This window comes from Haemorhous mexicanus, chromosome 17, assembly GCF_027477595.1.
Source record: "Haemorhous mexicanus isolate bHaeMex1 chromosome 17, bHaeMex1.pri, whole genome shotgun sequence".
Classification (NCBI taxonomy): domain Eukaryota; kingdom Metazoa; phylum Chordata; class Aves; order Passeriformes; family Fringillidae; genus Haemorhous; species Haemorhous mexicanus.
Genome location: NC_082357.1, coordinates 16,632,039 through 16,653,531, shown reverse-complemented (window position 1 = coordinate 16,653,531; position 21,493 = coordinate 16,632,039). Strand labels below are relative to the sequence as shown.

The 21,493-nt window shown below is 41.5% G+C and overlaps 2 protein-coding genes across 7 annotated transcripts; one reads left to right on the top strand and one right to left on the bottom strand.

Moving 5' to 3' along the window:
• Nucleotides 1-213: 213 nt before the first annotated feature.
• Nucleotides 214-14,065, bottom strand: IL4R (interleukin 4 receptor). 4 transcript variants are annotated; one of them, XM_059861291.1, is made up of 11 exons: nucleotides 13,937-14,065; nucleotides 13,438-13,684; nucleotides 10,737-10,850; nucleotides 7,220-7,358; nucleotides 6,221-6,372; nucleotides 4,990-5,144; nucleotides 4,278-4,434; nucleotides 3,372-3,471; nucleotides 2,697-2,766; nucleotides 2,481-2,557; nucleotides 214-2,378 (listed from the first exon to the last, which is right to left on the bottom strand). In XM_059861291.1, the coding sequence occupies exons 3-11, from the start codon at nucleotides 10,804-10,806 to the stop codon at nucleotides 647-649; spliced, it is 2,652 nt and encodes an 883-aa protein (XP_059717274.1). In that variant the 5' UTR covers nucleotides 10,807-10,850; nucleotides 13,438-13,684; nucleotides 13,937-14,065; the 3' UTR covers nucleotides 214-646. The 4 variants fall into 4 exon arrangements, with proteins under 4 accessions (XP_059717274.1, XP_059717275.1, XP_059717276.1 ...); XM_059861292.1 differs by having other exon boundaries at nucleotides 13,438-13,672; nucleotides 13,937-14,055; XM_059861293.1 differs by lacking the exon at nucleotides 13,937-14,065 and having other exon boundaries at nucleotides 13,454-13,899.
• On the top strand, nucleotides 14,048-20,779 carry NSMCE1 (NSE1 homolog, SMC5-SMC6 complex component). Of its 3 annotated transcripts, none has more exons than XM_059861308.1 (8): nucleotides 14,048-14,123; nucleotides 15,148-15,291; nucleotides 16,101-16,222; nucleotides 17,052-17,129; nucleotides 17,870-18,016; nucleotides 19,026-19,142; nucleotides 19,976-20,096; nucleotides 20,550-20,779. In XM_059861308.1, exons 2-8 carry the CDS (start codon nucleotides 15,174-15,176, stop codon nucleotides 20,588-20,590), a joined length of 744 nt encoding a protein of 247 aa, XP_059717291.1. In that variant the 5' UTR covers nucleotides 14,048-14,123; nucleotides 15,148-15,173; the 3' UTR covers nucleotides 20,591-20,779. The 3 variants fall into 3 exon arrangements, with proteins under 3 accessions (XP_059717291.1, XP_059717292.1, XP_059717290.1); XM_059861309.1 differs by having other exon boundaries at nucleotides 14,058-14,123; nucleotides 15,132-15,291; nucleotides 20,562-20,779; XM_059861307.1 differs by having other exon boundaries at nucleotides 14,058-14,123; nucleotides 15,132-15,291.
• Nucleotides 20,780-21,493: the final 714 nt, after the last annotated feature.

Below are 21,493 nucleotides of genomic sequence, written 5' to 3'. Positions count from 1 at the left end.
CCCTTTTAGAGATTTCTCACAACTGGAGACACCAGCTCTTTGTCCCTGTAGAGCTGTGGCTGCCACTGCTGGGTGCCAAACCCAACTGTGCCCAGGGGTCTGCGTCATGTCCCAGCTGCCAGTCCCAGGCAGGCATAAGTGCTACAACCCAATGAATCTTGGGTGACCTATGGCAGCCCTCACTTCAGTCAAGATTGAAATAACAAGCAACAATTCAACTTGCCATACAGTTTATTTCCAAAGACTAGTTCAGTCTTGGCAAATGTGGCTAGGCTACCTCCATATAGCACTGGTCCTCTTGGGCAAGGGTTCGCACAAAAGTTTCATTTTTTTCTCAGTTTTCCTGATGTTTTCCACTAATAGTTCTACTGGTCTTTTTTTAAAATGGCAAGTGCCAGTCTGGAGTCCTCACTGTGAATGGTGTGACAGAAAGATAGGAGTTACACAAAATGATAAGGTAGCACCTTGTCTGAGCCATGGAGCTCCAGGGGCTCTGCAGTTTTTCTGTCTAAGCTTAGCCCAATACTGTCCAGTGAAGCTGACTGCTGAGCCACACCCCCCACCCCCATCTGCATGCTTCAGCACCTCTTCACTTCCCCCTGCATCTCCAAGTTCCCTCAAGTGGTTGTGTGAGTGGCAGTGGAAGTTAGTATTTTAGTCTGTTATCACAACCCTCTTGCATCACTTTACCAGTAGGGTTAAAGCTTTTCCATTTTGTTGCCTTTGTAGCTCTTTCTCTGCTGTCTAAATCTTGACCTTTCATCTCTAACAAATGCAACAGCTGTTCATCTCTGATGGTATTTTCATCACCATACAGCTCATTAGTGCTATTGATCCAAGGGCTACCATCACTAGTCTGTGTGTCATTCTCACTAGATGCTAAACCTGGGACAGTGGTGCAGTCAGAACCCTGAACAGTCAAACACACACCGTCCTTTATCCTTGGGTCAGATTCACAGATTGCAGTATCTGGAGGTGCTTCATTCAGGTTGTTGCACAGATTAATGAAGGATTCATATAGTGATGTAGACATAACCTCGTTGTCACTGTCCCAGTATAGACCATTACATTTACCTGAACTACCTAAAGGCTGATAGCCAGACGGCTGAGGTGCAATGGGGCAAGAAATTATATCGGTTTTCCTTTGAGCATTTTGATATATTACTCGCTTATGCATTTCTTCCTCTGAAAGAAAAACTGAAGCACCTTCATTTGCATGTGTGGAGAAAGACAGAAAATCAGTATGTTCTGAACAGGTGTTTGGAAAATCAAGCTCAGTGCCGGGAGATCCGTAGTTGTGGTAACACATCTGCTTGCTAGCAGGCTGAGCACTTTGATCTCTGCAGCTGCATTTGGGCGTCTCTGACAACTGTCTCAAAGGTGGTAAGGAAGGCACGCTTTCAAGGCCCAGAGTCAGGCTAGTGTTAGCCATCGACTGAGACATGAGGGCACTGAAGCTCTTGTATGCAGAGCTGCTTGGTTCCTTGCATGCAGACACAAGCATATTAAAGCTCCTGTAGGCAGAGCCACAGGGTTCCAGTGACGGAGACAAAAGGGTGTCACAGCTCTTGTAGACAGAACGACACAACCCCATGGATGCAGACACAAGGGTATCAAAACTCTTGTCTGCAGGGCTGTTTATTCTGTCTGTTTCAGTTCCAAACAATGATTTATTTGTAGACTCCTGGGCCAGGACACAAGAGTCAAGCTCACTTTCAGAATGACATAGTAAACGGCTTTGATGAACCATTTGTTGAAGATCTCTTGCATCCAGAGAAGCAGAATTTATGCTGGAGCTCTGATATCCAGATTCAAAGGATTCTTCTGATAGTTCTGACTCTTTGCTGGCTGTACTACAATTGTAGTCATCTTGAGAGGCTTTGGTGAAAAGGGGAGTTGTATGAGAAATGTCACATCGTTGTGGACTCTGGGCTGCACTTTCTTTTGGATTTTGCTGTGATGGATTTTCAGACCCAACGTTCTCTAAGGTTTTCCTCTCAGCTGTGGGGATGTTTGGGCCTTTATTGTCTTCCATGTTATTTTCATCTGCCAGGAGTGCATCAAACATGTTAGCTAGTAACTCGTTGTGTTCAGGGTGCTCTCTGACAGCACCAATGCTGCTCTCACAAGGCTCAAACATGGTGATCTGCTTGCCAGTTTCTTCTTGGCTCTCAGTTTCACTGTCTGTTAAACACACACAGATTTCTATACACTCTTCAACTGGTATTGTATCAGGGGTTAAAACTGCACTGCTGCCTTTTGGCAACCACTCTTCAGACTTGCTGTGGCAATTGCAAGATTTCCCAACATTTCTGATGTTATCTTTTCCCTTGAAGTTTTGGCTTGACAAACTTTGAGTCAGACAGTTCTTGCAACTTCTGTTTTTGGAAGTCAAAAGGAAAGGACGGTTAAAGTTAATGGTACAGGAAACAATTTTATGCTGTAAAGCAGAGGAATTTTTTTTTTTTAATCTTACTTACATTTGTTGTTCCATGTGACTCTGCTTTAAGTCCTGGAACGGGAACTTAATTTCATCAAAGTAGCACAAAACTGAAAACTAATAAAGATACAAATGGGATTTAGGACATACATGAACTGTATTTAGTATCACTTACACTAGACAGACAATAGAATTTACTATATATTCTACTTCTGATGATTGGGAAAAGATATTTTTTGCAAAGCTTTTAAATTACCTGGACATTTTTTACAACTGATTGGCTCTTTGCTGGATTTGGGATTTGATCCCACCATTCTTTCTTCACTCTGCAAGGAAAGAATGAAAATAACTTGTTTTGACTGTACTTGGGCTTAATCAGTGTACATTTCTCTCTTCTGTTCTCCTTTCCCTCTTAGGCATCTGCATTGCAGCAACAGAAAGTGTTGGTTTTGAGCATCTGCTGATTTTCATTAAACAAGTGCAAAGATGTTTGTATGTTTGGTATGTGACTGCTCTGCACAACAACAGTCACCTGCTCTTCTAATCATGTTTAAAAGGATGTGTGAAATAGACACACATAGGATTTCATTACCATTTAAAAAATTCACATGACCATTTAAAATTTTTTGAAAGAAATAAAGGTATTTAGCCATCATTACTGGAACTCCAGCAAAGACCAAGGTCCAAAACTGACAACCCCTACTATAATAAGCATATTCTAGTAAGACTAATAAGACTATTCAGAAAATTACAGAGTTTATAAAACTGACTTGTGTTTATAAAATCTCTGCTCACAGACAGCTAGATAAAGGTGCAGAGAAAACCCAAAACATTAGATTTCTGAGCTACCAGACATTTGTCTAACCAATAACAACACTGATATCCATATAAACTATTACTCTATAAACTCCGTGACAAGCAGGTTACCTACTTGGTGAAACAGAAGTAACAAATTATGGATCCTGCCATGATCAGTATGCAGGATGTGGGCACAGCCATCTGCAGAATGTCTTCAGCCTTCACCCGGTAATCTGTTAAACAAGCAAACATCTACATGTGAATGTACATCTAAATGCAAGCACTGACAATACCAAATTATTTGCTGTTCTGCAACTCAAAAAAATGCTCTTTTAGAAGATGTAAAATAAAGCTTCCAGCACGTTAACAACAGACCACCACAGCTGCCAGCAGCAATGGTGTGTGGTGTGTCAGAGACCTAGCACAGGTACTGTGCTCAGCTACTGGGTGTGGCAGGAGCTGGAAGAGCCAGTGTGCACTGCAAGGCCACTGTCAGCCCTCAGGGACAAGGGCTATCACACAGCGCCAAAAATGACATTATCATTGTCACTGCAATGCAGCTATGTTTCTTGTTCTCTCTGTTGCTCTTCAGGGGCCTTTAAAAACCCTCCTACCTCTATTAAAATACTGCTTTATTTGCAGCATATATATATATATATATATATATATATACACACGCACACACACACACACACATATAATTTATACTCACTTGCTCTCACATCAATGTTGCTATTTAGCTCAAATATCTCTACTTCCCTGTTGTCCACTTCATGAAATATTTATAGAGAATAAACAGATTCCTTTCAGCCTGTTTTTTACAAGGCTAAGCAATCCACCCTCCCTTGGTCTTCTCTTCCTTAGTTTCCCAAGGAGTTGCCTATCTATGTTTAGTGTCTTTGGAAGCCTTTACAGATGTATTCACATTACATTCAAAAAGATGAAGATGATGAGTCCATTACTCTCCTCCAAGAGAGCAGCAGAGTATGTACGACTGTATACCATCCTTTTACCAAGCTGTTATTTCTGACACTATTACCATAGTGAAATTCAACTTCTTCACTCCATTCACTCCAGTAGGCTGGGTAGTCCACGTAGTTACACCTGAGACTTGCAACATAATCATAGCCTCTCTTCAAGGAGCTTGCAGTAATCTCAAAGCTTTTTGCCTGGTAATTAATTGTTTTTACAGAAACCTGAAAAGAAAGTGAGAAAGTTCACTTTGATTTCTTTATGGGGTGAAGGGTTAGTGACAGCAACTACATATCACTGGTGTTATGTGTTTCAGTGACCTTTCACAAATGAACAACTATGTATGATACTGCAGTTCATGTTATCAGCAGGTGGCATTTGTTACCTGTCACCATGCATGCTCTTCTGCTACCAGAAGCAGCCCTGCCCAGAAATGCTGTATTACTCAGAACTCACCTGCCCCACAGAACAACCAACCTCTCCAGCTTCCTGATGTCTAAGGAGCAAATGAAGTTCAGGGAATAGAAACACTGTATTTTCAATCTCTGCACTGTCTACTGCAAGCAGCAGACCATTTTGGGGTGGCAGTCAAAAGAGTTTCAATTCTCTGACACCCAGCTGAACCATCTTTGGGGCAAAGTGAACTGTGGCAAGTGTGTAATCAGGACCACTGTGCTCTGGCTGGCCCTTACATTATTATTAATGAAGTGACTTTCTAGAGGACTTTTTAAACCTTAAAGCCCCGGAGACAGAAAATGAAGAGACTGGGTGTCTCTTACCTCTGTCGGGTGCTGCTTCCTCCAGTATTTCACTTCATAGATGACTGGCTGTCCAGAGAGAAAGGATGGATGAGAGTAGCTCTCCTCCCAACTCAGATTGAAATTACCATTTTCAGCTTTCTCAATGGCAAGATTTTTGGGGGCTCTTGGCTTAACTGTATGTTAAAAATACAGAACAGGGTAATGGGAGAGCACTGATAGAGAGGAGCATAGAGAGAAGCATTCACCAGAGATCAGAATATCATCACAGTCAATGCACTTAGCCCTTTTCACTATGCTGTAGCACAAGAATAGAGAGGCTGAACCTGAGCAGCTTGAGGGTATATATTAAGCACTGCTTCTTCAAGCTGGCTGAACCAATTGCAAGCATGGCCTTTTGGTGCACTGGATGCAGCTTTCAGCCTGGAGAAACAGGAACAACCCGTGCCCTGACGGTAGCAGCTGTGAGGCTGGGTGGGCACAGAGCTCCAAGATCACAGCCAAGCTGTCCTGGCTCCCTGTCTCTTGAAAATCGATGTGGACTTCTGCTTATTTGGCAGATAAGCTACTACTACTTGTGATACTTGCAGCATCAATCAAGTATTCTGAAGAGAACCAGTTCCTTGGCCTGCCTAAAGTATGAAAATGGTTTCTCTGAGTGTTTAAGGTGACAGGCATTACCAACAAGCACACTGTTCTGACCAAACTGGGGGTCTAGGTGGAGACAGGAACTGTGTCTACACACTCTGTCCTGTTTAGGAGCAGTCTCTTTAACTTTATCACTGACTGTTAAAATCCAACAGCAATTACTGTAAAAAATCTCCTGCTCATTTGGCATGATTCAACTAGCATGAAAAATCAGAGTATGACAGAGACAGGAATGGGAAGAATTTCAGTAGGAATAACCTAGTTTCTTTCTAGAAACTGAAAGTAGCATGATTCCTCTTCCTCTTGTAAGCCACAAGTAAAAGGCACTAAAGATAATCTAAGTCCCCAAACTCCTTTTGGCTTGCAGCTGAGAGGATACAGCTAGAGGAAAAATCACTCTTCACCTTCCCCATTACTTACATTAATTCCTTAAGAATCTAATCCAGAATCAGGTTTCTAAAAGAAAAGGATTTTGCATTTAAGCTACCATGACATTTTGCACCTCTGATAAGCAAAAACTGTTCTGGCGACATGAATGAGAAGTTAGCTAGGATTGCAAAGCCTGGAACCAGACGCGCCAGTGACAAAGTAAACAAGTTCTTACCAACAAGGGCTGGTGTAACATTGTAATTCCACGTATCAGTGCCATTGAATTGCAGGGCTAGAATATACGTGAGGCCTGATACAAAATATTCTGGATATATTGTACAAGTGCACCTTAAACTGTCTTTTTCATTCTCAGGAACACACTTGTTTCTGAAAAACAGGTACAAAATTATGTGATGTTTAAGAGAATGTGACACACTATTCCTTGAAAAGGTGAAATCAAGTCTCCCAACATGTATGACCAATCAGAACTGAGACAAGTCAGTTCTCAGAAATGTTTCCAAAACAAAACAGATCCCCAAATAACCCACCCTCCCTAGCCACCCCCTGGATATCTGTATCACACAAATTAAAAACCTGACAGAAAGGCCAAGGATTGATCCCAAACACAACCCTCTGTCCCACTTCAGCTTCTAAAGGAACATACTAACAAAGTATAGGAACAGTTTTATTGCAGTGTATCAGCAAGGTTATTTGAATGTTGGCGTGGTGAAATCATGCAGCAAGGAAAAGGAGAACTCGGATGCATCTTCTTGTGTAAGAGATGATGACTGGCCCTGCTCAGAACAGGGACAACAGTCCGTGCCCAAACAAGGAACTACACTGTATGCAGAGACAATCACCCGGCCTTCAGTGGAAATTATCTTTCACTTAGGCTACAGACCAGTGAATCAAGAAAGATTTCTCATGAAGAAGGTAAAATTTTACATGAAGTTAAAGTTTTGTAAACTTCTAAGAGCCCTACCACTCCCACCAGTAGGACTTGATCCATCCTCTATCCTAAGAGAGCAGAAAATTCTACAGAAGAGTAGACCACTGAACTGAGGGTTCTATTAATTGCAAAAACCCATTTTACTTAAAAGGAAATAATCCTTTTTACTTTAAGAGGAATAATCTGAAGTACATTTTGTCCCAGACACACACAGTAGAGGGAGGAAATTAAAGCCAATAGTGGCTATAGGATATACGAAACTCTAACATCTTATTAAACACTTACGACACAGAAGTTTCCTTGCTGTAGTAGAGCACGAATTCTTTGGAGCAATTGGTCTGTGCAGGCACCTTCCAGTGACAAACCAGCTCTTTGTCATAGTCAGTGAAGCATGCAAATTCTTGCATGTGTCCGGCAGTCAAAACTAGGGGAAAGCAGCATACAATGAGAAGCAAGAGAATCAGAAGACTATACTGGACTAAGCAGAAATACTAAGTGTTCCATCTAAACAGAGCTGCCACACCTCTACAAATTAAGTGAAAACATTACTATTTTTTGTGGCTGGGTAAATGGAAAGAGAAACAGACACTCAGACCATCTCCACCTTTCTGAAGACAATGTCTACGGTCTTGGACAGGAAGAGTCTGCAGCAGTAATACTGAGATAGGCATATTTCAGCCAACACAGACTTCCAAGAACAGAAAATCTGATTGCAATAGCTCTATTTAAAACACATCAGCATTAAATTACATTACATTAAAACAGCATTAAATACAAAAGGTTCAAAACCCAAAATGCAGATAATTAACAGAGTCAGACCAGGATCGGTGCTTACAGTCATGACTCGGGTTTTACCTACAACTAAGGTAAAAGATTCTAAGCTTCCCATACTTCATTTCACTCAGTACTTCCTGCTCTGTCTTCTACTCATCATTGTTATGAGAGCGTTCAAGACCGAGGAGAGATGAAGTCACACTTAGCCAGGCACTGAGGAGGTACACAAAAGCCCATAGTCTCTGCACTCCAGTGTTCAAGTTTATAACTATTTTCAATGGTGGTATTTAACAAAAAAATAGAATATAGTGATCAAAATATCTTTGTTAGAACTGGAAGTGGAAATAGAATCCACAATCCTCAGTATCCCTTCCAGCCTCACTTTCCTTTATTTCAATATGCTCCACAAGAGTGAAACACAGAACAGAAGAGGAGAAGCTAGATGACAGTAAGGCCACGTGGTTATTTGGACTAACAGTATGCCAACCCCGATACTGGACCCTGGAATGTGATTATAAGAAAATAGCTAGAAATAGCTAATACTTTTATCATCCAAGACAATTATTTGCCTTTTCTGATGGTTGACTTCTCTTTCACAAGTAAATAATAACAATATCTCCCTTTTCTTGCACAATCTGTACAAATATAAATCCTTTTCTGCTTTACATGTCAATCTCCTGCAAAAAAAAAATTAAAATACCTGCTTTTTTGAATCCTATCAATTAAGATTATCTGAGAATTTCCAAAGGGATTCTGCTAGAATCCCTTTGTACACCAAATTTTGTGTACATGGCCCGGTACATTACCAACTCTAAATGCTGGTCATTTACATTGCAAATTCAAGACTCATTTGCCATCTATTCACATCCTGCAAGGTCTTTGTCCTTCAGCCACTTCTGCTTCACAGGCTTATTCCTTCCAACAGGTACCAAAATTTCAGATTATTCCTCCCACGCCTTTTTTGCTGAAAGTACCAAATTTCATTTTATCTTCCCTACATTCCTACTTTTCTGTAGTCTACTTGTGTTATTTACTATGATCCAGCTTCTGCATACTCTAATACAGTACAAGATCTGCAAATGTAAAATGTGATGGTCAGATACCTTTTAGTGGATATGATATATAGCACAATGGGATCTATAAAATTTGGATTCTAAATCGTCTGGTATATTGACTGCTTATAAACCCAGAACTCACTGTGATTCATGGTTTCATTAGTGTTCAAATACTTAGAAAATGTTTTGGTTTAGTTACTAAGGCTAAATATTTATCCTGTAGATAAGAACTATTGCTGTTATGTCCTTTCTGGATGGCAGTACCATATTAGGTTCCCCTTTTTTTCCTGCATGGTACCCAATTCTTTAACACTCATCAAAAAAGCAGCAAGTCAAACTTCTGCAACACTTTAACAGTCATACTACTTTTTATTTTACAAAAATCATTACCCTGTTGATATATGTTGTTTATATTTGGTTGCCATTTGTAATTTTATTGCTAGTTTCCTTTTCTCACTTTAAAACTTAACAGAAGTACTATCAACTTAAGGCCCTTAAAGATGAATGACATTATTTTTCAATCTGTTAATCATCTTGCACTTTCAAGAATACTTCACTTAAATGAAGCTCTTCCTGCTGTGTTAAGCTATGACGACCAACAATTTTACTTTATCTTGCCATTCAGTGCTGTCATGTCTTTTCAGAACTCGAAATTATATTCTCTGCTCTTTTACTCTCACCTTCTCACTTTTTCAACTCGGTTACACCATATTTTTTTCAAAAAGCTCAGATATTTGAGAATTTCCTTTTGAAACCATATACAGTACAGGGTTTGTTTTGACTTTGTATAGTTAAAAGAGGGAATTGAAATACTGAATTTCTTTTTTAATCCTCAAAGAGTACACAATGCTGAAGAAACTTAAAACGCATAGTTAAGTAGGCAAACAAACCCAAACAAAACACAATAAAATTAAATTTTGATAAAGATCATTTAGGGAAATGAAAAGGTGGGATTACCTAGACCAGGCAATCCCACCAATGTGTTCTTGCAAACCTTGATCCTTCTCATTAATTCAAATAGCACTATTTCACAGTACGTAAGACAGTAGCTAATAAACCTTCTTTTTTAAAGACAGGGTACTTTCAATTGTCTTTTAACTATTTTGGTTCGCTTTATAAAACAAAACAAGATCTAAGAAACTACAGACTACTGTGGAACTAGTTAAAAAAAATACAGACAGCAAAGTGTGAGATTCATTTTCCAGAAAATAAAAATGCATTATTGAAAGCCATTACTATATATATATATATATATCTCATTAGTACTTTTAATCAAACATCATAAAAGATGCAATGAAAACAACCCATGTTTATGGGTATGGGAAGTCAGCTTCTGCCAACTGAGCTTCATGAAATAACCCTTAAGGAAACAGCAGCATCCGGACTCGATGCACCTGCAGGCTGACAGAAGGGTGGTGAGGGACACACCAGAGATCCTGGCCCCTGTCTGCCCCTGGCAGGGCAAGTCAGAGCTGCCACGTCCCACAGACAGATCTGCTCTCATCCAGGCAAGCGTGCTTTCCAGCCCGCCACGCTGCAGACTGTGGGGAGCACAGAGCGGCAGCAGCTCTGCAGGCCGGCTCCGGGAGCGGCTCCCTCGCGGCCCCACCGGCAAACCACAGCAGCCAGGGGACACCAGGGTGCCCTGCAGAGCTGCCTGGGCTACGCCGAGACCTGGCCCACGCTGGGGCGTCCACCGCACACCAGATACTGGGGAAGGAGGACGTGGCTTTCCAAACCTGTTTCTCCTTTCTGCAAATTTCTAGTTTTTCTTGTCCACATAGAAAAGGTCAATATAAAAATTAAAAAGAAAAAAAATCTAAGATTTTTTCTAGTTACTGGATACTTCTGACAGTTGAAGTTACTAATTTTATAGTAGTTAATTAGTGGTAACAGCGTTACCTAGTGGTCATAGTGGTCAATGCTATCAAGAAAAACTTCACTATAATAATTTAAAATATTGACAAACATACCTTCATTTGTTGTATATGAAAAGAAAAGGATCCACAGGGTATATGGTGCAGCACTTGGGAGTCTTGCCATTATTGACAATGGTCAGGTTCAGTAGGAAAAACTCTGCTGCAATCCTGCCAACAGAAAACATAATTAGCTGACATCCCTGTCTCAGTTAAGATAAAGGTGTATTTTTCCTACCACTCTGCTAGATGTTAGAATTCAGACTCCCTGCTGTACCTGTTTCCCACCTCTGGCCCCTAAAATTAGCTCAGGGAATGAGACATGTAGAAGAATAAGGAGAATACAAATGAACTAGAAGGCTTTTCTGCAAAATTTTCATTACAGAGGATAAGGGACTGACATTGGCAGTGAAGCTACTCTCTTTAGCTACTACTCTCTTTAGCTACTCTCTTTAGCTACTTTAGGCAGGCCAAGAAGCTGGTTCTCTTCAGAATACTTGATTGATGCTGCTGCTTATTTGCCAAATAAGCAGAAGTCTACATCAATTTTCAAGAGACAGGGAGCCAGGACAGCTTGGCTGTGATGCTGGAGCTCTGTATGTAAAGGCTGCTAGTATGTAAAGGGTAAAAAAGGGCAAGCACTAGACTAAAATCTGTGACATTGTCACCAAAGCCCTATGATTCCACTCAGATAAGTTAAAGAATTTAAGAATGAAGGGTCCAATCTATTGACTAAAATGTTTTCTCCAAGTCCTATCACCAGTACCTTGATAATCTGAGTATCACCTCTTTAAAAAAAAGAATTTTAGGAAAGAACTCTGAGCATTGCTCCAAAAGAATGCCGATTCATTAAAACATTAATTATTAAAAAGTTGTAAAACACATACCTAATCATTATATAACCAGAACAACTTTCGAGAAGGAAAATAACACAGCTTTTATGTCCCTATGCATAGCAAAACTGTCTAGGTAAATTGAAAACAGATGAAATAATTAATTTCAGTCTTAAAAATAGCAAGTGTCTCCAAGATATTTTACCAATGTAGATACTTAATGTCTAAGATAAGGCTACCAGCTTTCATATAACTACAAACGGATATCATGCATTTAAAATTCTCATAAATTTGTAAGTGAAGTCATGCTAACTAATATGCTTTTGGCTTTGCTTTCAGTATAAAGAGGGATAAAATTGGTTCAGCAGCACATTGTTAAGACACAACCCTTTGGTTCCTTCCTCTCATGCTTTTGGAATTTTCTAACTTTCATATCTGGACAGAGTGTTCTTGCTGCCTGAAGCTTCAGCTGTTCTGTTTATACCTGTAGGGCTCCTGGGTAGTACGCTAGTATTTATTTCAAAGGAGGGGAGGGGAGAGGAGACTCCTTCTCTTGGTGAATGGTATTGGGTGTTCTGCATAAGACTGGTCAGATTCTGAAGTAGAAAAGACCACTGTAACGTATTTGTGGATGGTGGTTCAATACTCTCTTCCCCAAACCAACCACGCAGCAGAACCACAACACATGTGCCTGACTGAGGTGAGTCTGTCTGAAAATATCTATCTTAGAAGTTAAGGGATAAGGACATTGTTAGTCAAAAGAGAAGATCAGAATGGAGACTCTTCTGTGAACTTCTCTGGGGCAGTTACTGCTCATCGAGTAGTTCTTCATTAAGAACAAACTTGAAGACAAATTTCTCATAAGAGCTTGAGAAAACTATTACTCAAGAGCTGAGTTTTTTTCACATTCTGAGAACAGATGAAAAATGACTAAGCACAGTCACATTTAATACATTTTTTAAAAAAGAACACAAGCAACTTGGCTGCTGCTCAGAAAAAAAGAGCCAACTGCTCTGGCATAAAAAAAAAAAAAATCCTTAATTTCCCTTTTTCCTGGAATTGTCAAGAGGAAGCATTTTCTTTCCACTATTAGGTAATACTGCCACATGACTGGAGTTCCAAGAAACTCTTGGAACTCTTAGAACTTTGGCAAAGAATCCTGAACCACATAAGCATGTCCAAATGAGCAGATGGCAGACCAAAACCATCTACTCATGGAAGAATGGATCTGCACATGTGGATGAAAATGGAGTTAAGCCAGTGCTTTAATGAAACTGCAAAAGGAGAAAATTTTAAAACATCCACAGCTCTTCTGTCTGTTATGTCTTAAGTTTTTCATTATACCAGACAATGAAATGCCAATCTTAAAAAAGTATGTAACACATACAGACAATACTAAAATTGCAGCAAACGTAGTAACTCTGATATATTTGAGGAAAGTAAATTGCAAAGACAAAAGTAACTTCCCCAAAACTAGGAAAGAAATCTCTGTTGGGGTTAGAAGCAGATCTACATGGTTACTGGCATAAGCTACATGTTTTGATCACTTAACTTTTCTGTGTGTTGAAAAAAAATGTGAGGTGATTAGAATTATTGCATTTACTATCAAGAAAATGGTACTAACTTCTGGTCTGGTCTTCTAAGGAAATTAGGGTCACATTTCATTAACAGGTATAATCTGCAAAACTGTTATGTGCAAAGAGTAACTCCTGCCCAAACCAAGAGGTCATATTAAACAAGACTGCTTAATGCACCGTTGCTGCAATTGTACAGCTAAAGCATCATTCCCTGCTTAGAACTGCCTCTTTTTAAAACTGACGCACATCTTGTCTTACTCTCTAGTTTAAAGCTAGTTTAAAGCACTAACTATAAACGCCGAATAAAGTGAGACAAGCGGTACAAAGCAAAGCAAAAGGTTCACTCACAGATTTTGCATCAAACCTTGAAAAGAAAACCCGTGCAACGTGTAATGCCTTCTGACGAGAAACCTCTCCCTTCCGGGCGCTCAGCACGAACCGGTCCGAAGCTCATAGCCTCCGGGCACACGGGGGGCGCAGCCTGAGCCCTGGGCTGGGCACGGCCGGGAACGGCTCCGATCGGGAACGCGGGCCCGGGACAGGCGCGTCCAGCAGGAACAACACTTCGGAGAATCACACCTTTCTGTGTAAAATACTGTAAAAGGAGCACTCGCAAATAACAGCCTCCAGGAAAGAGAAGCAATTCTGGCCGCGGGATCCAGCCGGAGCCGCCGCACGGGACGGGCCCAGGGATATGCGCCCGGCCAAGCCGCGGAGGAAGCACAGACCTTCCGCCCTTCCCAGAACCGGCACGGAGAAAAACACAGACGGCACAAACGGCACGCCAAGCGCAGGTAACGAGAAGGAGTCAGTCCCGACGCCAGGACGAAAGGGCCGTCGGACGTACCTTGTGTCTACCGGCGCCCGCTCCGGACCCAGGCGCTCTCGATCCCGGACGCGGCAGCGCCCCGAGCCCGGCCCGACGCCATCCGCCCCCACACACCTCCCGTCCGGCGCGGCGCGACGCGGGGCGGGGCCGGCGCGGGGCGGGGCGGGGCTATCGATGGCGGGCGGGCGCAGCCGTCGCTGAGCTGGTGAGCGCGGGCGGGTGCGGGGGCCGCTGAGGGGGTGGTACCCCGGTGGGAGCTCCGGAGAACCCCGGTGGGTCCCGGCAGGGCCGAGGGCTAGCGGGCCGGGCGGTTTTCCGGGGCATTGCCTCCGTGGGCTGCGGCTGGCCCGGGGCCGCGCGAGCGGCGAAGCGGCGAGGCCGGAGCGCGGAAGCGGGCAGTCGGTTGGTGCAGTGGTCAGGCAATTTCCTGATCTGCCTTTAATTACTTCAGGCGTTCTTCGAAACTTGTAGAGGGTTATTTTCCGTCCAAAGTCACCCGCTCTGATTGCCTGTGCACAAATCAGGTTGTGTGGGGAGCAGGAGCTTTATCTAACATAGAATGACGGACGGTGTTGTGTTTGTCAGCCCACGCTGTTATTTTCAGGTTTGCAAATACCGCAGGGGAGCGTATTGTAGCGCTTAGTGCGGCGTGGGGCGCTCTCCAGTTCCTAGCAAGTCAAAGGGGCCCAATCGTTTGCTCAGCAACATGCTCTGCAGCTTCGATGGAAGCTACAGCGATAGAGATAGAGAAGATCACTGTTCAGAAGTTTAGAGGCTCAGTGACCACCAGGGTGTCTAAAGACCATCCCAGAGCACCGTCTGGGACTAACTGTGCAGACTCAAGCGACTACTGTGTGTATAACCTTGAGACAATTACGCGCGTTCAGCAGGAGTCGTTCCCCTGTGTATCCAGTGCTGCAGTAAAGTATTGCTTGCTTCTTAATACTACATTGGTGTTAAGAAGAAGTTTTAGTCCCAATTTTGGGTGACAACGACACAATGCCTACGTTGTTCTTTTCTGTAGCTAAAACTAGTTAGATTTTATCTCTTGAACTCTCCCAGAACCTCAGAGATGGTCACCCTCTGCATTCTGAGGAGGGCCTTGGGATCTGCTTTATTTGCCCTCATCCAGTGTAATAGACTTTAATTGAAATCTTGTGTATACTTGGACTGTTATATTCTTAATTTGCATTAACATGTGCATTAATTCCAGCTTAAACCTCCTTCAGCACTTGAAGCTTGGTGAAACAATCTGATGGCAGCTCAGATGACCAATGCTCATCGACGGTTCTTGCAGGTTCTGATGTCTAATGGGATAACGGAAGGATCAGAGGCCAGAAAATTACACCAGCACTGCTGTGAAACTGATAAAGGTGTGTCTGTCCTGATGATGAAAGAACTGGGTTTTTTTCCTGGTGCAGCTTGCAAATACTTTGATTTCTGAAGGGCATACACCAGCTAAAAAAAGTTTAAAAACTCTTAATGATATGAGTGTTCCCTCTCTTTCCTGAAAGATAAAATAATACAGCAATGAGTAAACTAACTTCTAATCCGGCCAGATTTGTATATAGTACTTTTTATTTTATCAAGGTTGTTGTTTATAGGTTATGCATATAAATTATTTTTAAAAATAATTTTTGACACCGAAGTACTTTACTATAGTTAATGCTTTTAAGTAAATGCACTTCAGTTATTTCTCCCAGGTGTTGTGGGAGAAGTGACTCTACAAAAATATTTCTGTGAGGATGAGATGAGGTTTCCTGGTGAATTGCTGTGCTTTCTTCCCACCTCACCTGCACTGTGTTGTCCATTCCAAGTCCTGGAAACTGTGCTTCTACCAGGCTTAGGAGTGTCCCTGTGCCATGCCACCATGCTGCTCACTCTGCAGGGACTCTTCTGGTTTTCTGTGAATTTGTACCTACTTACCCATAGATGTAAGGTCAGATTCCCACAAAGTAATCTATTTGTATGTCTCTTGAGTCAGGAACTGTAACTTGACCTACTTTTTAGATGCTAAAATTGTGAAGTGCAACTTTTGGTGTTCTATAACCCTTGCTCATTTTTTTATGGAGAATTTTTATAATAGCACTCTTACCTGGGGAAAAATGTTTCACATAAAATGATCTGCCTGATGTGTAGTTGTTTGACTTTTCTCTGTATGACTTTTCTCATTCATTTTCAGTTTACTATGCACACGATAAACTGGACGAGTTCATCAGCACTATTAATAGCCACCTGCAGCCTTTGTTTATGCAGATCCGGAAAGGAATATCGGAAGATGATGGAAGAGCACATTATGCTGTAGTAGGTACCTGCTGTGCTGTGTTTGCATGGGGCTGGCAGTGGCTGCAGGAGCTGCTGGGAGGATAAACTGTCACAGCCCAGATGTATGGGAATAGGACATGGCAGCAAGGATGACAGCAGTGTTGGAGTTACTTAGCATAAACATTGCTTAAGTGCTGAAGTGAGATTTCTTTTCCACAGGAGACTTTCTTTCCTGAGACCGATTTTTAAACTAGAAAACACAGAGAGCAGTCCAACATCAGTTTTCTTTTTCTCCCACTTAAAAATCAAACTAGCACAAAAGTGTTGCTGAGAAGTAGCCTAAAAGTTGTTTCCCCAGATGATCTGCAATGTGCATGACAGAGAAGGTTATCTAGTAATTTCAGAAGACCATACAGAAGGCGTCCTAACATTAGCTGCTGCCTTTAACCTTTCCTTTTTCCAGTTAAGTTGAGCTAATAATTAATAGTAGTAGCATGTGCAATAGGAGTAGAAAACATGGGCAACTGGTTTTCACAGTGAAAAAAAAGGTGACTGATAACATAGTTCCTGCTGCTGTCTATCACCAGACGAGCCTAGTACCTGTGATGTGTCAGCTCTGCTGCAGCGCTCTGTGTCAGTTCTGGGAGCTTGTTTTGTGGAATGGCTTTGCCTGGGCAGAGGAAGCTGTGCAGAATTTGTAGCTGGAAGATGAGAGTTTGTAAAGAAAGAACTTGAATACTGTCAAGTGCCCCTCAAAGAACTAACATTTATGTTAATTGTAAGATGATGTATTCTTAACCTCGGGGCTTTTTTACAGTTTCTGGTATGAAACTACATCAGCACTTCATGTCAATTTATTTTTTTGTAGGTGAATTTGGTGGAAACTGAAGTAACTAAAATGGCATCTGACTATACAGAAATTGAATTGGAATTGTTCAGAAAAACAGTAAGTATGTCAGTTATCACTTAGTAAATCATATTATTTGTGAAGCTCTTGTCTTAAAATGAATGAAAATGGAGATGTGGTGAAGAAGTAGTTGCCATTTTACCAAAGTTTATCTGAGATTAAATTGGTGGGGTAGGTAGTGATGAAGGTATGTGCAAGTAATGATTTGCTGTTGCAAGTCAGTTATGGCTAAGGCAAAATCAGCTCCAGGGAACGGCTCCTTGGGTTAGGGACAAGACGTGCCTGCTTTTAGTTACACAAGCAACTTTCTTCAGGATTTTCAGTCATGACTGCTGAGTTTTTCACTGGCTTCAGTAGTTTAGTAATATAAAGTAGTTTTTAATGCTGGTAACATACAAAATGAATTTTACTGATTTGCATATAAACATTTGTCTATGGTTATTGAGGTTTTTCCTCAAAAGATCTTTGTCAAAGAGCAGATAAAAAGAAATGGATCTGTCACCACTGGGTGTGGCCAGGGATCCCTGAATGCAGGTTCATTTAGGTGGCATGTATACTTGTATTTGTGGAAACGTTTTCTTGGCAAAGACCAAAACTGCTAAGGGGACAATGATCGTTTCAGCTTTTGGCCTTTGTTTTACAATTCTGGTTCAAGCCATGTACTGTAGTATCTCTCACATACATGAAAGCAAAAAACAAAATGCATATCAGCACGTTACTGTAAGGTGTGTCTGCCTAACTGCAGTGTTTCTAATACTTGGTAATGTTTCTTCCTGTAGATGGACCTAATAATTTTATCAGAAAACGGCTTTGCATCATCTACAGATATTTTAAACTTGGCTGACCAACTTAAGACAAAGAAAATGAAGAAAAAGGAAGCGGAACAAGTGCTGAAAGTTTTTGTAGAGGATAAGTGGCTCTCTGAGGTAACTGCATTCAGGTGTTCTTAGTTCAATGGGTCCAGCTACCATGTTCTTATGGATGTGGAAGCTGAGACTGGAGTTCTTCTTGAATGAATGATGGCAAAAATGGTCTTTTGGCACCCATGTTTATTGCTGCTCCAGTAATTTTTGCAGAAAAGGAAGTAGACTTAAATGGGAAAAAGTCCTTGGGTAGATCTGTACAGGACCATATGGTTTCAGTTTCTTGTACTGGAGCCAGGTGGGTTTGTGTGTCCAGTCCTGCCCAGTGATGCACAGACACAACAGCACAGCATCCTTTGTACACAGCTTTGTACACAACAGCACAGCATCCTTCAACCTGGAACAAGAGCTGCAGAAAGCTTTTCAGAGTGATCAGTGCTGTTAGTTGCATTTAGAATTTCCTGAAAAGGAGTAAGGCCAGACATGTTGAAAACTCCTGTACCAGAAATGCATGGGAGACTGTGCACGTGCTTACACCTGTTTTTATTTTATGAGGAAGCAGTGGAGATGAACTCACCATGTGGACCATGGTGGACTGACCATGTGGATACTGCAGTTGCTTGCTAAGTGAGACCTTTAATCCCTTTTCTGCTGGAGTCATTGCATCATAGATCTTCAGCCTGCTGCCACACAGTTACTTACATGTGAAGTTGATTTGGCAGATATTTCCAAAGATAGATCAAGCAGGAAATGCCTAGATTTTGTTGAAAGCTGGGAGAATTTCCTCTAACATTCTTTTTGGGAGGATCCCAAAACAGCGTGCCTGTTTAGGAGCACATGCTCACTCATCTATGCTTTCCAAGGACTAGATCTCTGTCAAAGGTGTGGGATTTTTATTCTGCTCCTCTAAACAAAGGAGTTCTGCTATTTCAAAAGTGTTTCGGCATTGTATTGTCCAGCATGTTGGTTTCATGACTGTAGAAAAAAGTGGCTTGTTAACAGATGGTTAGCAAAGTCAAAAAAGGTAAAAGGAATGAAAAGAAATTCCTCATCTCAACACTTGTTTCCTTAGAAAAATGGAGAATATACTCTGCATACTCGTTGCATAATTGAGATGGAACAGTACATTCTCAGCAACTACCAGGATGTGGCAAGGAAATGCGACATCTGTCACAGCCTCACCATCCAGGTAACATGTTTTATCACCTCAGCCAATGGACTTGCATGGTCATAGCTGAGGTTTGTGATGCTTTCCCTTGGGTATAATCTTGGTCTTGTAATCTGGTCACGGTGCTCATGTGTTTTGTAAAAATTTTTTTTTTCCATTTTAGGCATTTTATCTTCTGTCTTTAGGAGTAAAATTGTCTTGGAGCAGTGTCTCCAAACATAAAATTGGAAAAGTGCACTCCCACAATGATGAACATGGTTTTGCTGTCTAGCTTTCCAAACCAGCATGTTAGAGATAAGCTCCTGATGCTGAAAGAGGTTTTGCAGTGACGTGTTAGCAGTGTCCTCTTTGAGCCTTGCCAATAGATGTCATCATGTGACACATTCATTCTTGGTTCTGGGATTGTAATTCAGCAGTTCTTTGTGTTTGGACCTCAGAAGGAACATGTGTGCTATGCAGAGCATGCTAAAGCACTGTGTTTTGATAGCTGGGATGTTACCCGTTCCATATTGCTTAAGTAGTTACAGCCTGGATTCATATTCCAAAACTGCTACATTTTGCTCTGTGAGCCTGCATCTTCTGATCTGCCCAACTAACATGCTTCCATGTTACTTTTTCCAACCCAATTAATCTCCTTTATTGCACTGAAATTGTTGTCTTTCAAGCTAAATTTTGTCCATATAGGGAAAAAGTATTTCCTAGTTAACAGAAAAAGACCTCCTTTTTACATTTACCAGCTTTGACTGTTGAGTGTGTCCACCACCCATATTGTGGAAGCCATTCTTTGTAACAACTTTCTCTTAAATTGAAGGACCGTTTAGAATGATTTTATGAATCAACACTCCTGATTTCAGAGCCAAGTATGTGAATCCTGTGGAATTGGAATGCACTTACCTTGTGTCAGAAAGTACTTCAGAGGCCAGACTGAACCTCGCTGTCCCAAGTGTAATGAATCCTGGTCTTGTGACAACCCAGGTACTAAGCAATGTATTTTTATAAAGTTGAATGTAATAATACTAGGAAATAGCCTGTGATGTTCAGTGGCACTGCCTATATTATTTATAACTGTGAGTATCAGCTGTTTCTGACTTCAGTGGTATGTTTCAGACACTAAACCACACACAGGCAGCATTGAGCCCCCATAGTGCCCAAAGAATGCGACAGGGGCATTAGCAGTCCCTGTGCATATTTTTTTATACCTATCTTTAGGAGGTAGAGGGGAGGGGGGAAGGAATAGAGGTGCACACAACCCATGACACTGAAACTTCTGGAAATACTGAGCTTCTAAGAATCTCTTTGGAATTACTCAATTTGTCCAGGGAAATTGGACATCGTGAACAGCAACAGAGGAATATACAAAGCATTTTAGAAAAGGTGGTTATACAATATTATCTTTTTTTTGTGTGTTGTCCATTAACCTTCCTTTAGTTTCCTTTACAGGTATGAATCGGATGGGCTCCCAGACTTAACCACAGAGCTCCACTCTTGGCCCTAGATGATGCCAGGAAAACTTGATGTCAGTGACATCTGTTTGCCCCGACTCTGGCAGAACAGCCAGACTGTATTGTATTCATTAGTAACAGTGCTCAGTGCACTCATTTTCTAAAGTTCTAAGAATCTTATAATAAAACTGTCATTGATGTTCCTGTTCATAGTAATGCCTGCACAGCTTTCTTGGAAGCTGTTTTGTGTTTGTAATTCTCCATATTCTTGGGTTGAGACTCTCAGTGCATGTTTGGGGATGAAAGATGCAAATGTTTTAGTCAGTCCTGCAATCTGATATATGCAGCTGAACACTTGAAAGATACCCTTTTGCTCCGTTTGTACACGAACAGTACAAATTCAGTTGCACAATGGAAATGACACCTGCTGTAGCACATGGAGCAGGTGAAAAATCAGTGCAGTATGTGCAAGGCAGCTGGCTCAGTCTCTGACCTAGGGCTGGAGTTGGAGCACTTCTAGTTGGCACTGCGGTTGTGTTTTGTCCCTTCTTTAGATGCAGAAGAATTTGTCTTGATGTAAGGCCATGCCATGAGCAGCTGTGCCCTCTAAGGAGGGAGTATTGCCACAGGATTGGGAAGCAGTAGGACAGGATGTGGGGCAATGTTAGTTGATGTCTGCAAACTGCTGAAAACATTACCATACTGAGATTCTTTAGGTTTTTTGTCTTGGCCCTTCTGTCTCCAGTTTTAAGTAAGGATGCTTTTTCCTTTAAGAGTGACTTGGAAAGGAGCCAAGGACTGGCTATTGCCAGACACCAGACTAAAATGGCAGCATTCTTGTCATTGGTAGAGATGTGTGACACAGCAGAAAGGCTGTGGCAGCAGTTCCTATGATGGTTAATCAAGATATAATTAAACTTCAGGTTATCT